We start from the raw sequence: 18,635 nt of genomic DNA on the forward strand, positions 1-18,635 counted from the left end.
GGACTAACTAATTGCCTAAACTAACTCGTTCTAAACGTGCTAAATTACTTGAAGAGATATAATAGTGGTAGACTACTAAAGCTTAAGAATATGTCAAACAATAATCAAGTAAATATAATAATTAACATGTGCTTTAATACTCTTCAAGTAGAAGGTGTTTATTTTAAATGGAAACAACGGTTAGAAAGATACCAAAACTTTAGAAGATGACTCATAGGCTATTAAAATTGAAAATCGATATCCGACAGGCCAAACTATTAAGTAAAATTATCCGTCCGATAAGCAGCCTAATTCTACATAAGAATATATTTAAAAGTTGAAAAGAGTTATATTCAAAAGAAGTAAGGTACTGGGGGATATAAAAAAATTTAAACCAATACATTCAAGAAATAGTGATAAAATGCTATTTTGGGTAAGTGAATTGTTGTACACATAGGCAGAGGAAATACATTGGCAGTAAAATGAAAACGTTTTCAAAAAGTGTGGGAGGTTCTCAGATGAAAAGTGCAGGCCTGCAACCTGCTTTGGAAAACCGTCTCTGTACCAACATGATGTTTTCTGCATTGGGGTGTCAATAGTGGGATTTTCAAGAAATTATGCCATGTAGAATCTGTTTTCAGACGACTATCTGTTTCTATTTTGCCAACGGTAGAGTCACGTTATTAAACTCCGCAAAATTACAAATAAAATTCAATGAGAAATTATGACAAACTTTTGGGAGAACAAATTTCTTAGGCTCTGCGAAAATTACACATCAAATTCAATGAGGAATTTTGACAAACACTTGGAGGTAACAACAGAAGAAACACTGATTTTTGTGGTCGATCATGAATAACGTCATAATTTGTTTTCAACCAAATAAAGTTCATATATCTTTTTATCTTCGGTTTGGATTGTTTGTGTGTTATAAAAGCACACCATAAATTATATGATTGAAATAATAATTTTATTACGTATCTGTTGAACACATATCATATATTCAAGAAACATAACACTAATTTATCGATTTTTACCTAAATTTTTTAATTATTTTTATCATTAATTTTTCTACTTCTTAAATTAATGAATATTAAATTTATTGTGCCTTGGTAAAGAATATGGGAATATCCTAATTAGAAGTGTTTTAGTTCTCTTGATTCGCCTATAAAATAACTAAAGAAATTAATATGTTATAAAAAATAATATTGGAAGCAATTACACATAATCTTTTCTTCTAATATATTCTTAGATAGAAACTTGTTTGAAATACTATTTAATATTTAATAAAATAATATGTCTAATATGAAAGTTTCAATTAAATTTAGTTATTAATAAATGTTTATTTTGTCTTTTAATTAAAAAAATTTACTTTGTTTTTAGTATGTCTCAAAAATGAAAAATGTTTATAATTAGAAATCATTTGATTTTTTAAAATTATACTCTTATTTAATTTTTTCTTTATAATGAAATAAATTATAACTACATAAATTATGTAATGACGGAAATAATATCTAATAGTTCTAATTTCTAATGTAGAAAAAAAAGTAATTAGTACATGACCAACAAAAAAACTCTTGAAATATGACAATTATAAAATGAGGTAAAATACAAGAATCGATCCTTTGGCTCTAAGTCAAGTACACTCCTTTTACCACTGAGCCAACAGTTGTAACCATATCAAGGTTGTGCAAAATTAGATATACAATATATATTCAATAAATTTGATTTATGTGTACAATATAATTTTTCGACAAGAGTGTTTATGTGCATAACCTTGATTTGTTGTGGCTCTGCCCCTGAAAGCACTCTCAGTCAAATTTGTGGGCAATACGAACTATGATAGAAACAAAGTAATCAATTGCAACAGAAATTGACAGTAGAGTTGAGAAGATGAAGAGGAGGCATAGACTGATAGCCGTAAGAAATTTGGATTACATGCGCCGAATAAAAAATAACTCTTTCATGATTGTCGACCTAGTGTCTGGTTATTGCCTTTTATTTATGGAAAAATTATGCAATAAAACAAATTTAAACTATTTAATTACTTATCATAGCTATAGTTTGCTATAATTACCACTAGCAACTAACATTATATATTAATTACGTGGACCGAATTTGAGTTTATACATATGCATATGTATAATATACAATTATTTAACCTATATATGTATACAATTCACATTTGTCCCACTCTCTCCCCTCTCTCGCTCGCTTCTCTCCTTCCTTTCCCAATCTCACTCGCCTCTCTCCTCCCTTTCCCATTCTCGCTTGCACTATATACAAATGTATATGTGTTAGACACAATTATATACATATATAATTCACCTCTCTCCCACTCCCCTCCCTCTCTCGCTCGCCTCTCTCCCTCCTCTCTTGATCTCGCTCACCTCTCTTCTCCCCCTCTCGATCTCACTCGCCTCTCTCCTCCCTCTCCCAGTCTCGCTCGCCTCTCTCCTCCCTCTCCCAATCTCTCTTTCCATATATATAATACATATGTATAATACACAATAATCTAACCAATATACATATACAATTCAGCTTTCAACTCCCACTCTTTTCCCCCTGTCTCTCCCAGTCTCGCTCGCCTCTCTCCTCCATATTAACATGTAGTTACAAATTGTAATTGTTAAACTATAGTTATGAAGAGTAATTAATTATTTTAGTAGCTATATGTGAAAGTTTCTCTTTATTTATTATACTATTTATAGCCGCCGTTTAAGCACGGGCCCATATATGTTACTTTATATGATTTAATTTTAGCACGTATGAACTTAACAAAGTCAATCAAACTTTAATGTAAGTTAAAAAGAATACGTGTGACTCTCTATATCCCAATTTATGTGGCACATGTAAAATTTTGACAGTAAACCAAAATTTTAATGTATTTATAAAAATATTTTTAAATCTTTAAATTTAAGCAATTTAAATTGTTGTATTATTTATTATAATTTATACTTTAAAATAATTTAAATTACTATATATTATGATCTATAATACTTTTAAATTAATTTTCAAGTTAAATTTTAAGTATTTTAAATTACTGTAATTATTTATTATGGTTTATAATACTTTTAAAGCATTTTTCAAGTTAAATTTTAAGTTTTTAAATTACTATATTAATTAATATGATTTATAATATTATTAAAATTAATATGTTTTTCAAATATCTTATGTTAATTATTGTGATTTATGATATTCTTAGTGTAATTTTTCAAACAATATATAATATTACCTTTGTCCTAATTATACAGATCACGCAAAATTTTGAGAGTTAACCAAATTTGTATTATTTTAAATTTTTTTTTTTTAGTATTATTTAAAAAGAAAAACGTTAAAATGTAATGAAAGAGGAATTAAAAAGGAAAATATTAAAATATAATGGAAGAGGAATTAAAAAGGAAAATATTAAAATATAATGGAAGATGAGTTCATAAAAGAAAGTGGGCCCAGCTCAGTGTGTCCTAGTATTTAATAAAAGAAAGAGTTTAACTACTATCCACCGACGGTGGACAAAAAATTATACGGACATATTATTTTTGGAAATATTTAATTTTTTTAATTAATATATTTTAATATTATTAATATTAAAATAAAAATAATAAAAGAGTGTTATATGGTAACTTGAATTATAAATTAATTGTACAAATTTAATTAGGATTCTTATTTGTCTTACCAAAAATAAAAAATACATAATTTCTTGGGGAAAATACTCAAATACCCCCTCAACCTATGCCCGAAATCCCAGAGACACACTTATACTATACTAAGGTCCTATTACCCCCTGAACTTATTTTATATGTGATTTTCTACTCCTTTTTAGCCTACGTGGCACTAGTTCGAAAAAAAAAGTCAACCATCGTTGGGCCCACAAGATAGTGCCACGTAAGCTAAAAAGGGGTAAAAAATTATTAATAAAATAAGTTCAGGGGGGTAATAGGACCTTAGTATAGTATAAGTGTGTCTCTGAGATTTCGGGCATAGGTTGAGGGGGTACATGGGCATTATCCCTAATTTCTTGTGTTTTCTTATTGGAAAGCACTTCAATCCTTCAAAGAAAATCATTGCCAACATATTATTTTTTTTTATAAGAACCAGTACTTGTTGCCATTGAAGCAATGCTAGCAAAATATTAATATGAAACTATTCCAGAAACATAAAGTGCAACAAAATCAACATATTCAAACTTATAAGAGTAAGCAAACAAAATCAAACACTATTAAATACGGCCCATGATTTAATCACAATTGCATGCTTGGTTACAAATTTTATTCTTTCGGTGAAAATTTTTTGTTGCTATACGTTGTTATTGCTGCTGCTATGTATCAGAGAGTGGAGTATCCTTGCTAACATATATGAAGGCATAAAAGAGTAACTAATTCACTATGAATAAAAACACAATCAACAAAAAAAACCAAAGCTAAAACTCTGAGTTATTGTATGTAAACTTAAAAGAAAAAAAAGTCTTGAACAAAAAATATCCCTGGATTTATATTCTGCCAAAGAAAGAAAACAGAACAAAATGAATTTTGAATAATTGTCTCTCTAGACATCCTTTATAGTTTTAAATTCCACAAACTCCAAGTCACCTTGTAGATTAGAAACCTCTTTGATATGGATACGAAGTTGCTCTCATCAAATCCTGAAACAGTAATTGTTTACAAATGCATATATGCTATAAATAAAATACATACAAGCGCAGTAAAATAAACCCACCATAAATGAGGTTGGATATGAATCAGCACGACCACTTTGCCCTTCAAAAGGTTCTGAATATGCTGAGAATTCCTTTAAAAATGATTAAATAAAAGAAAAATTTGTTAGCTAAAAAGAGAATGATACATAAGAATAAGTCTTAGTCAAAATTCACATAATTTATCAAAATAAAACCTTACCATTGTAGGATCTGCATTAATGATTGTTTCCCTGCTATTGAATTCCTTTTCAACATTAATGTGTGAACTGAAAATTAAGCAAATAATTGAAATATGTGATTTATTCAATGAATTCACATTAAATTAAAGATCAAACTATAAAATTACCTTACTCCTTTGCCTTTTTTTCTAATTTTGGTTTCTCTTTTTGATTTCAGCGAAGAGCTTCTTTTAACCTTCTGAGAACTTTCTAAACCACTTTTCATTCTCAAAGAACGAGGACGTCCTTTAGTAGTCACGCATGGAGGGTCAAGCAAACTAAATTTTTCTCTTTGTTCACTTGAGTTCAAATCATTATTTGACTCGTTAACTTGATCATCACAAACATTATCATTATCCTCATATGGAAGTTCATCAAGTTCTTTACTTAGTTGCAACAATTTCTGATATGTAAATTTATAATGCTTTTCTGAACGAGTAGCTCGTTCAGAGAGCCCAAGAGAATGTGTCATAATGTTATTAAACCATATAGTAGAAGACTTCAGATTATACGCAAGCGATCCTGCACTTGAAATGTCATTAGCTTTTTCTGTAGTTGCATACCTTGTCCATCGATCCAATAAATAACATGGTGAAAGCGAGTGAATCTGTTTCTTTATAAATATCATAAGCACATGTCTACACAAAATTCCCATGAACTCAAACTTATGACAAGAACAAGTAGCATTCTTTAATTCAAGATTCAAACTAACAATATATGTCGGTGTTTCTCTCTGAAACAAATGCACTTTATAAATATGTATCCCATCCTGAACCTCAATTTTTTCTGAAATAAATTTTTGAGATTGAATTAACTCTTCTTGAAATTTTTGAAATATTTTTCTGGTATATATTTTGGCTGCTTCATCCTCCATTGGATATAATGTTTTCAAGATAGCCTTTGAATGCTTTGTCTTATAATCCTTCTCCCTTACTTTGTCATACCTAGCGTCAACAACTTTATCATATTGCGTCACAAATACACTCATTGGCGTACTAGAGTTAAGATAATCTTTAAAGTATTTATTTATACTTTCACTTCTTTGAGTTGTTGACATTCCAGCACAAAAAGTAGTTCGCACATATGCTGGAATCCATTTCTCGCGAATGGTGTATATCTTACGCAACCAAATATGCTCTTCTAAATTGTACATTTTCATTATATCGATCCAAGCAATTTCAAATTCCTCAGGAGTTGTTGTACAATGTAAACACTTACTAAACTTATTTTTAAAATCATCAAATGCATGAAAAACATGACTTAGATATTCAGGAATCTTCTTCTCAATGTGCCACATACAAAAAGGGTGTGCACTATTCGGGAACACCTTTGCAACTGCATTTGTTATTGCAGCATCTTGATCTGTGATTATTGTACGAGGGGAAATACCAAACATTGCCTCTTGCCAAGTATGAAGTAACCACTGAAAAGTTTCTTCCGTTTCATCCCAAAGAAGAGAACATCCAAATAAAATGGATTGGTGATGGTTATTAACTCCGGTAAATGGAACAAAAGGCATCTTATATTTATTTGTCAAGTATGTAGGATCAAATAGGACAACATCTCCAAAATTCTTGTAAGCTATCCTAGACCTAGCATCTACCCAAAAACAATTAGCTAAATGACCCTCCACATCCATTTGTATTGCATAAAACAATCCTGGACTATCAGATTGTCGCTTTTGAAAGTATTTCAACATCAATTGTGCATCTCCTTTCTCAAGACAATTTTGCCTTTTAGTGCTCAAATAATTCTGAATATCTCGTCCAGTTATATTGAGATTCTCTATGCCTCCCGCCTGAGTAGTTAACACTGATGCGATTTTACTTGGACGAATACCAGAATTATTTAAGAGATCAATAAGATTTTTTTGAGCCTCTGATTTTTTTCTTTTTGATCGCAAGAATTTCTGACTATTAGGAGAAGCAAGTTCATGATTATGATTCAAGACAAGCCTAGCTATAACCCACTTTTCTTCTTCTTTCTTTGACATATATATCATCACTTTGCACCCCTCTCTAGTCTCATCTCGTTGCTTATTACTCTCAAGACATTTTTTTGAACGAAATCCTTCTTTTGAACAAACAAACTCTTGACCAATAATGGATTTATCTTTTCTTGATCTACTAATTCGATTTTTGCGCACACTAAAACCATTACGATGAGCATAATCAAGATAAAATTTAAATCCAGTATCAAGTGACTGAAATTCCATACCGATGTAAGGCTCTCTTAATTCTTGCTCACCTAGTTGAGGAACAAAAGATACAACTGCATTCATGTTGCTTTCTATATCCTCCAAGGAATCTTCAATTCCTTCTGCATTTTGCTCTTCTAAATTAGAGATTTCAAAAGTTTCTTGCAATACACAATTATTAGATATTAGACTGATAGGGTAAGTTAGCTTTAAAATTTTAAATATTTTTCATGGCTAATGTATTGAACTTCTTCAATTTGCTAAAAAGTTCTTAAACGTATTCTTTAAATATCTTCATCACTACAAAACATAAATTTCTTCATACATTAAAACAAGAATATTTCTTTGAAACGTTTATTCATGTTGCGAAAAAGACTTAATAAGTTATGTAAAAAAAGATATACGAGGAAAACGCTACCATGATAATTGTTTCAAATTGCTTCAATGGTGGATAGTTGGTTGCTTCAATGGTTTATGTAGAAAAAGAAGAACGTTAATACAACTAAGAAAACACAAGAAATTATGTATTTTTTATTTTTGGTAAGACAAATAAGAATCCTAATTAAATTTGTACAATTAATTTATAATTCAAGTTACCATATAACACTATGTTATTATTTTTATTTTAATATTAATAATATTAAAATATATTAATTAAAAAAATTAAATATTCCAAAAATAAAATGTCCGTGTAATTTTTTTGTCCACCGTCGGTGGATAGCAGTTAAACTCTAAAAGAAATTTAGTTCCCCGTAATTAGATAAACTTGACCCTAAGCTCCTCTAGGAAACCCTCTTATTATTTATTATATATATATATATATATATATGAAGTAGTAGAATCAAATAAAAAATAATATAAAAACTAAAGACATAATACATGAATATGCCTTTTAACTTTGCTTCATTTCACATTTATGTCCTCACCAGACGTGACTACACCTAGAGGAGCTATTTCAAGGACCGACAGATGAGCAAAGCAGCCTTTATGTTATCACTAGTCGCCAAGAGCAAAAGATCGATTCTCCATATGTTATCAATGATTTGATCAAAGTTTTTACTTTTGATGTTTATGTTTTTACTAGATTCACGAGTTTATCTTTTGTAACCCTCTCTCTCATGCTAATTAACATTCTTGCTTACTGCAATAATCTGTTTAAGTTTCTGTTCCATTTCAACTAAAAACAACAGGCTCCATATCCTACAGGATATAAGGTTAGATCAGCAACACATCTTTAAGAATTTAATAACTACTTTACATACTAAATTTGATATAAAAGAGTTAAATACTTTGGATATACCTTCAACTTATCCTCCAGACTATCAGGCTTTTTCATCCTTAATTTTCAAGAAGTTAAATAGTTTTACAATTGTGTGCCACGTATAATGATGAAATATATGCTTTTGGTATAATAGAATGCGGTAATCTTTTGAACGAATTTTCACCTCGCAGTGATCTATTTGTAAAGCGTTGCCTAATGTCTGTTACTTGTTTCGCAAAATGCATAAATGAACTATTTAATTTATAGCCTATTTCATATTTTCTTTCATTGGTGGTGTCCAATTAAGATACACTGTTAATTCAAAGATCTAATTAGAGACCTATCTTGAATTTAAGTTTTATGAATTTTAACGTTTGAAATTTAGTAGATTTGAATCATTAGATTTTAAAATCAAAGGCTTAAGACCTACTATTGTTATAATTTTAACATATAAACTTATCTTTATGTAATAATCAACTATCATTTTACTGAACCTATGATGTTTGAATTCTAGGTCTGCTACTATATGTAATAATGTATTATAATTTTTATGTTTTGTGATATTTGAACGGGCATCAAGGACCATTTATTAAAATAGCCATCATAAATATACATGGCTCAGAACATCTACAAACACCTTAACAATCTTGCGAGTTTAGCTTAAAAGAAGCAATAGAACTAACAAAGGGTCCATAGGAAGAATACTGATTGTTGGAATGAGATAACATATATAGTTTTATTCAAATAATAAGATGCCTAAAGTTTGATGTAATCGTAGGAGCCAATAAGTTAAGGTATAAGATAACATATATAGTTTGATGTTTATTGATTTATCACCTTATATCTTTTATGTATATGTTTGATTTGAATAATTTCTTTATTGTTTAAAATTTTAGGCAGAAAATTCAACTATTTTCTATGATAGTGGACTTGAATCAAGTGCAATGAACTTCCTCATATTTTCCTTTGACTCTGAGAAATTTCATCAATAAATTGTCATTTATTGATTTGCAAATGTTTTGATTCTTCAAAACAGTGTGGAGCAAAGTTTACTACAACTGAGTGTGTCTGTTATAAAATAGTGTCTTATGCTAAGTTGAGGGTGCATGTTACGAAATTGTCTTGTGACTTTTTTTCTGTTACAATCACCAAGTAGCTAGATATGGAGTTATGCAATTCCAGTTATATCTTAACAAATCTATATATACTGATCTCCCAAAAAAAATTATCATTATTTATAAGTTGTTAATCCTAATTTTGGATTTAAGTCCTCTCAAGTGAATAAAACTATGTATAATAGAGTATAGCCACGTCAAATAATATAACATTTTCAAGCGTGCAAAGCATTGCACGGGCGGTACTTGTCTAGTTAGATAGAAAGATGTTAGTCATTTTTTTAAATTTTATTCACTGAATGAAAGTATCGTGATATTGCCATTAAATTTGTGGCGAACTTGAAGTAAATGTTGATAATTGAATTTACTTAAAAATCTCGTTCATGAAGGGTGATTAAGTTCGAAAATAAAGGGAAACTTAGTCCCCGATATGATCAGATTTTGAGGTGTATTTCAACAGTTTTCTTAGTGCTACTTTTGTTTAACAAGATAAACACTACAAAGTTACAAAATATAAGTTGAATATTGATCACATCCAACTTAACAATACATCTTAGGATAAAAAAGAAAGATATAATAAAATTTCCCTTAATTATAAATTATACAATTAAATTGGACCAACTATTTTAGTATGTAGGATAATTACTATGAAATGGACATAGTACATTTTATTGAGAGATTAATAGATGAAGCATAATACTACTGTATATCCATTGACATTTTTAATTGTACAAAAATAGAGATAGTTTCTTGTTTTCTTCCACTATTGACTACTACAAATGCAAATCTTTGCTTCAATGCAACAAAGGAACAATAAAAAATGATAAGCTAATCCAAATGAAACATACTAAACATACCTAAACAACATGTACGGTTTGATACACGAGATATTCTAAGAAAATGTATACATAGTTAAGAAGTCTGAAACTTTTTTTTTCTATTTTAAATTCAATCGGCAAATAAAATATATTGATTAACAAATAAATTTTTTAATGACCCTTATATTTTTGAAAAGAGCCAAAATTGTCTCTGAACTGTGCAAAATAGATCACTTATACCCTTCATTACATTTTGGGATTAAAAATACCACCGCCGTTATCCTAGGAGACCAGAAATACCCTCAAGAGTTAACACCCCAATTTTTAAGTGATATGGCAAGCCACATGAAACTAATCCCTCCACCTAAGCTTTGCCAACTAATATTCACTACAAAAGAACTTGACATTTAGCGGAGACAATGTCGCCACAAAATCCCAAAATATTGCCACTAAAGGTTAAGAGTGATTTTTAGTGGCGACCAAGGCTCCAACAACTATTCGCTAGTAGAACCTATTTTTTCAACAAAAAAATATGACAATTAATTTTCGATTGCAACCTAATTTTCTGAAATAAATAAATTGCAATATTAGTATTAAATATATCCAATATTATTAGGAAAAATTGTAAAAATTATTTCTTGATTCACGTCTCCTATTATATAATGCATCATTTTATATTTATACATTTACAATGACATAAAAATTAAATATACAGTGTCTTAAAATTACTATTTAATTGATATCATTTTTGTCTTTGTAAAAAAAATGAAGAAAAAAATACGAAATTAGAATTTAATGTTAAAAACTTTTAGTGACGATTTCTGGGTTTTTGGCGACAAATTATCGCCGCTAAAGGTCTAATTCTTTTGTAGTAAATCCTAGTTGACAATGGTTAGGTGGAAGGATTAGTCCCAAGTGGCTGGTCAAGTCAATAAAAATGTGGGGTGTTAACATTTGATGATATCTGTGGTCTATTAGGATAACAGTTGGGGCATATTTTATCCCAAAATGTAGCGAAGGACATAATTGATCTATTTCACATAGTTTAAGCGCAATTTTGACCCTTTTCAACATATATTTTTTTTGATAGTCACCAGGTCCATGACTGGTGAGTTAAATGAAATCTATATATATATATATAAAGCTGAATCTAAACAATCCTATGTGGCACCTTTCTATGGCCAGCATTTTCATTATCTTTTATCTCCCCATTATTTTGAAGTTTTAAATTTATTTTCTATTTTTTATTTGTATTTAAAAAAACTGAAAGCACTTAAATGAATTATACAATTAATTATGTTCTTTGAAAACTTCACTCCCATTAATATATATTTAAGTAAATAGAACATGAAAAGACTAAAAACTTTTCATTTTTCATAACTGTTTATTTTATTTAGACTATAAAATAAATTTTTTTGAGTATTTCTGACAAACAATAATGAACTCTTGCTCTTTTCTTCATTTCTTCTTTTCTTATGATAATAAAGATGAATATACAGATATTACAAACAACAATGAACTTCTCTTTTATTTGTCAAAAGAAAAGAAAAAAAGTATATCATGATGATTTCGAATATATTGATAGAAGAAATATTGTATTGGCAGAAAAAAATTGATTTGATATATCAAATTTCTAGGCTTTCGAATTTCTTCAACAAAAGAGAAAAGAAGAAGTACATCATGATCCATTCAAAGATATTGATAGGAGAAATGTTATGTTGAGAAAAAAAATTGATTGAAAGACTGATTTCTTCATTTCTTCTTTGCTTACGATAATAAAGAAGAATATAAGGATATCACAAATAACAATGAGATCCTTTTCTTTTCTTTGACAAAAGAGGAGAAAAAAAGTATATCATGATGATTTCAAAGATATTGGTAGGAGAAATGTTGTATTGACAGGAAAAAATGATTTGATATATCAAATTTCTAGTCTTTCGAATTTTTTCAACAAAAGAGAAAAAAAAGAAACAATCATGATCCTTTCAAATATATTGATAGGAGAAATGTTATAAGTAGAGAAAAAAAATTGATTGGAAGAATGATTAGTGTAACATTGGGTAAGATAATTATTTGGAGAAAGAATCCATCTATTTTCATTTCAAATTAGGAGAAGAATAAATAGATAATATGTTTTGTAATTTGAAAGGAAAGAAAATTAATGTTGATATTATCTCTCTGTTTTTTTTTTATGCATTTTTAGATTCAAAAGAAAATATGATCATATTTGAATCATTTCATCAATTATATTAATTTATTCTCTTAATATCATAACTAATAATATTATTTACTATATTATTTTATTAAATAACTTTTTAAATTATTTATTTATTTTAAAAAATAAGTTATTTATATTTAATAATAAAACTAAAATAAAAATGCAACGTTACCCTTATGAAATTTAGCATTGATATCTATTATTTTTTATCAATTATTTTGATATTTATCTTATATTTTTATTAAAATAACTATTCACTTTTGCCAAAAGAAAAAGTATGCCTCAATATTTATTTTATTTAACTTTAAAAGACTATAAATTTTTATAAAAAAAAAAAAGAGACCATATTTAAGTACTACCATATGCTATTAGTTTCTTTTACTTAATTTCCTTAATCTCTCCATTAATACTATTTATATTTCCATAAATCACGTTTTTTCCTTTTTGTTTATTTTCTGTCAATTATTTATTCCAAGAAGTAAGTTATTATAACTAAACAAGAATAGCAAAGCAAAAATTACATAATTATTTATTTATATCAATTATTTTGAAACATATATATATATATATATATATATATATATATATATATATATATATATATATATATATATATATATATATATATATATATATATATATATATATATAACATCATTTTTAGTCTAGCATTTGATATTTATTTATATCAATTATTTTAACATTTTAAATACATTTTTAATTAAAATAATTGCACAAAAAAAGTTTCATCATTTGTTAATGACATTTTTCCTAATTTTAAAAGATTGAATAACTAAAAAAAAAAGAATAATTCATATATACATAGTTTGATAGTGAAACATGTATTTGAGTTAATTTTTGTCTTTTCATCTCCCATTTTTCAATATATTGTTACTTACTCTACATTAATAAAATTAATTAAGAATTATAAAAATTGAAGGGGGATGAATACATGCATATACATTAAAATCTATAATAAAGAAGACAATTATAATGGGAAGTTAAAATTTGATCGAGTTGAATAAATATTTTTTTCTATTTTTTGAAAATAAAATAAGTAAATAATTTTTTCTCCCATATTTTAAGACATGCAAAATTAAATAATAATACTTATAAGTATGAAAGATAAGATAATTATGAATATTTTATTAATAGAATTAGAAGATTGTTATCTTTTAAGTAGGTGTTCGGGCATAGATTTTAAAAAATAAATAATGTTATTTTTTTTACGAATAAATCTAATTTTAAAAAATAATTATCTTTTCTTTTGATTATTGTTATGGCGTTTCACCTTATTTTAATGATTTATTTTATTTTTGGTATCATTTGTTGATATGTAAAAAAAAAATTGTGGGTTTAAATAAAATAATTATTTATTTCAATTTAATTTTTGAAATCACTAATACTACGTGAAGCGCGGTTCAGTTGACTAGTTAATGATATACAAGGAGAACATCTTCTCAAATTGTAAAAATATAATGAAAAATTTAGTTGAGTGATTTTATTGATATAAATTCCTAAGTTAAATGATTTAATTGATATAAAATAAAGTTTAATGACTTTGTTAAATAATTTTTTTAAGTTAAGTGACTTATTTAGGATGTTAACTCCAAAATAGAGATGTATCACTTAACATGCTCTACTTGTATCCTTTTCATATGCAATGAACCTTCAGTCGATCAGATGTGTAACAAAAAACTCAAATTCAATAAAGATTTCCGTAAAATTGAATTTTAATTAAAATTTAAAAGATAATATTAACGAAAAAAGGTTAAAATATCTCTAAAGTATGCAAAATAGATTATTTATACCCTTAAATAGTTTTTAGGAATAAACATACCCGTTGTTATTCCAAGAGATCACAAATATCCTCAAGAGTTGACTACCTAAATATTAGTGATGTGGCAAGTCAAATAGGACTATTCCCTCCACTTAAGCGTTGCCAACTAGGATTCACTTCAAAGAACTTGACTTTAGAGGCAATAAAGCACAAAATCCTGAAATATTGTCACTAAAGGTTATGAGTGATTTTTAGTGGCGACTAAGGATGCAACAATATTCGCTAGTAAGATCAATTTTTTCAACCAAAAGAATATTATAATTAATTTTTGGTTGCAACATAATTTTCAGAAACAAATAAATTGTTACGAAAATTTTCAAAATTAGTTCTCGAATCAAATCTCCTATTACATAATGCATTATTGTTCATTTTATACATTTATGTATGACATAGGAATAAAATATACAGTGTCTTCAAACTCCTCCTTAATCGATATCATTTTATTTTTTAAAAATATAATGAAGAAAAAGAACACAAAATCAGAAGTTGATGTTAAAAAACTGTATGTGACGATATTTTGGACTTTTGTAGCGATTGTTATTGCCGCTAAAGGACTAGTTTAATTTCTTTTAGTGAATCCTAGTTGGCAACGGTTAGCTGGAAGAATTAGTCCTACATGGCTTGCCATGTAAGTCAAAATTTGGAGTTCTAACTCTTGAGGGTATTTTTAGTCTAGATAATAGCGGAGATATTTTTTATCCCAAAATGTAACGAATACTATAAGTTGTCTATTTCACACCGTTCATAAGAAATTTTAACCCTTTTCTCTAAAATTTAGAGCCTCCAATGTATCTCTTAGAAATCCTCAAAAGATTTGCGAAATATAATGAAAAAGAAGCAAATTTTACCGGTCACAATCTTCAAACTTTGATGAAAATAAAATTTCAAAAGAAGAAGAGTTTATGTAATGATTTTGAGTCTTACATTTTGTAAATTTTTTTAGCAATGACAATTACTTTTTTTTCTTGTATTGCATGCTAACAACAGACAAAAACCTTTCAAAGAGCACCAGTGAACATCTAAGCTACTTTTCCAAGAAAATGAAAACTTTGAAGATATATGTTGCGGTGGCAGAAAATAAAAAGGAGAAGGAGAGAGGGATCCTAGAAAATTTATAGTTTCTTTTACGATAGTGAGACAAATTTCATTAATTAATTTGAAGAGACTAAAATATTCTTACATAAAAAAATAAAAGGACACCCAGTAGACATGTTGATACCTATGTTTTTAACTCATACTTCTTTAATAATAGAAAAGAAAAAAAAATGCAATGATGGATGAAATTGAAATGGGAAAATGTCTCATTAATCATATAAGCAAATGGCTACGTTGTCAAGAGATCAAAATATTTATGGTAACTAAAGTTGATTAATTTTTTGATCAACAACACTATTCATTCTAATAGGTATACAAATATGAAGCTTTTGAGCCCATATTTCAAAATATAGGATAAACTTGACATTTAAGAGGAACAATTATTTTTATTAATAATTGTGATTCAACAAAAAGTACTCTAGCACAAAGTACAAACAAGCACTGCACAGAATTAAGCTCAAATGGACAAAAGTACCCTTAAAAGGAAGTCTATCACCATCTGGTGACATGCTGACGGGAAGCTGATTAACTCCCACTTATAAAGTAAGAATATATATATATATATATATATATATATATATATATATAACAACAAATATGATATATAACTATGAAATTATTAACTACGACATTTATATATATATATATATATATATATATATATATATATATATATATATAACAACAAATATGATATATAACTATGAAATTATTAACTACGACATTTAATTCGTCACTAATTGAATATATATAAACGGAAAAATAATGATTAGCATGCTTCAGACTACAAGTAAGTAGAATCAAGACTAGATTCTTATTTTCCAACAATCTTGAAGCTTGGACTTAATATAAAAATAGATTTATTAGCCTTTTTTTGTGGTAACACATATTCTAGTAGTATATATAGACCAACAAAATAGACCTAGTTCAATATACAAAATTAATTATGGAGGCACCTTTAGAAGCTGTTAGGGATAAAAAGATAGGTGATTTATTGTTTTACAAAAAATCTCCTCTGCCTTTTAAGACCGATCCTCTTCGAATTGGTTCACAAGAAAGTAGTTTAATTGATGTAGTTCCATCAAAGAATAAGCCGGGGACCACTAATAATTTCAAAGATGTGGTGGCTGCTCAACAAGTGTTGTTGAATTTCGGAGATAACTATGGATATATAGAAAATTTTCGACGTTTGGAGGAAAACGTTCCATTTGCCAATCATCAAAACAATGAACGATCTAAGAGTTTGGGCGAACAGGCAATTTCAACTGCCACACCTGAAATTCTTGAAGATATAAGAGGTTTAAGTAAAGATGTCTACAAGTTGTCTTCGACTGAAGACATGCTTAATCAATTTGAGGAACAAAATCTTTTTTGATTTGACCGGAATAGCCAGGTTTTACAATTGATTGATTTTAGAATAAATTGACTTTAATATTTTATGCATATATATATATATATATATATATATATATATATATATATATATATATGTTTCTTATATAGTTAGATCTGGACTTGTTTGCATTTACACGAGCATTGTTATATGCACCATTGTTTGCACACTGATATTGCATTTTTTTTAGTACAGGGAAACTTCAAGCGGTTGTTGAGAGACCACAACTAGGAGATCACTGAATTGTCGAGTTTAAGAATGAGCCAGTTCTTTCAAGCTACCATGAATTTATCTAGAATCTTAGTCTATTCCCTTCAGACTTAGACCTTTCAAACTCTTACTTTTTGTTTAGTTGTTTTGGGGTTGCATCCCCTTTATTTTAGAACGTTTAGTTCAATGTTTTGATACAATGACTTTAGGGTCCTAGGAGTTGAATTTTCGCTTGTTTATGTTTGTGTTTGGTGACTTACTGATTTAATGGGAACTCAACTTTCTCTAAATGCTTGTCTTTTGATTAGCATTGTTTAGTTGAGTTGCAACAATTGTTCTTCTATTAGAGAATTAGTGTGGGTGTTAATCATGACGGTTTGAGTCATGACACTCTTACCAACCTTGGTCTACTAATTATGACCCATAGACTTTGTTTCTAGCCCTCCTACCCTATTTTGCTGCCAATTCTACCATTAAACATTCAACCCTATTTTCATTGTAAGTAGAGTTGTCAATATAGGCAAGCCCACCCCATTCGGGCTATCCAATACAGGCTTTGACATTTTATGGGTCAGGTCGGGCTAGTCTATTTTTTGTGTAGGCTAGAAAACGGTCGGTCCAACCCACATGTACGTGGACTATAGGCTTGCCGACCCAACTCACTTTTTTTAAAATTATATTTTTTAAAATAATTAAACTAAATTATAATTTATAATTTAAAATATTGTCAAAAATATCAACAAAATAATACTACAGTATGTTAATGTTGCTACTTATTAATCAAATTAACAAATAAAATTATCTTTGTAATAATTATAAAGTTTTTTTTCAAGTAAAAGTATAAATATCTGAATAGAAATATTAACATTATTGTCGAGTTTGGAATCTTTTTGATTTTAAATATTAATATTACATTATATTTTTTGATTAATTTTTATTGGTCCATGGACCGACCCTACCGATATTTTTCAAGCCCCACAAATCAGTAGGTTATTCAGGTTGAGCTAAAAAGTCATTTTCTTAAATGACTTAAAAACAATCCTATTAAAATTCGGATTAGGCCAAGCCGGCCCAATGGGCCTAGCCTATATTGATGACTCTAATTGTAAGGTTTTTTCAAACCTACCCTTTATGTCATTAGAAGATTTTTCAACCCTACCTTGTATACCAAACACCACACGTACCTTACTCTAAGGTTACAAACCACTTTAACACACACAAACATACACATACACACAAATATATATAGTCCCAACAAATAAACTATGCACAAGATTGTTGGCCGCCAACCTGATCTACTAACCATATTAGACATGTCTAAACGATCACCATAATTCACATCTAATTTCCAATCACCTTTAAAATAATTCGGACCACTGAGGTTCTTAGGAATATCTACGACAATATTTAACATTTCAAATCGGTCTACACTTGAACCATCCCTTTATTAAACACAACAAAGCAGCCACCCATGGATAATAATGTGTAAAGATCCTTTTGGTCGTTTTGAGTATTATAGCTTTTTTTATTTCATAAATTACTTCTCGATAGATTTTAAAGAGGCATTTTGGACTATTCGTGACTACAATTATAGAATT

The 18,635-nt window shown here is 28.2% G+C and overlaps 1 protein-coding gene across 1 annotated transcript; it reads right to left on the reverse strand.

The window, feature by feature from the left end:
* Positions 1-4,573: 4,573 nt before the first annotated feature.
* On the reverse strand, positions 4,574-7,171 carry LOC138347654 (protein FAR1-RELATED SEQUENCE 5-like). Its single transcript, XM_069295957.1, has 4 exons — positions 5,019-7,171; positions 4,872-4,938; positions 4,693-4,764; positions 4,574-4,618 (listed from the first exon to the last, which is right to left on the reverse strand). The coding sequence occupies exons 1-4, from the start codon at positions 7,169-7,171 to the stop codon at positions 4,574-4,576; spliced, it is 2,337 nt and encodes a 778-aa protein (XP_069152058.1).
* Between the last annotated feature and the right edge of the window lie 11,464 nt (positions 7,172-18,635).

The sequence above is a fragment of the Solanum lycopersicum genome, chromosome 3 (genome assembly GCF_036512215.1).
Source record: "Solanum lycopersicum chromosome 3, SLM_r2.1".
NCBI classification, from domain to species: Eukaryota; Viridiplantae; Streptophyta; class Magnoliopsida; order Solanales; family Solanaceae; genus Solanum; species Solanum lycopersicum.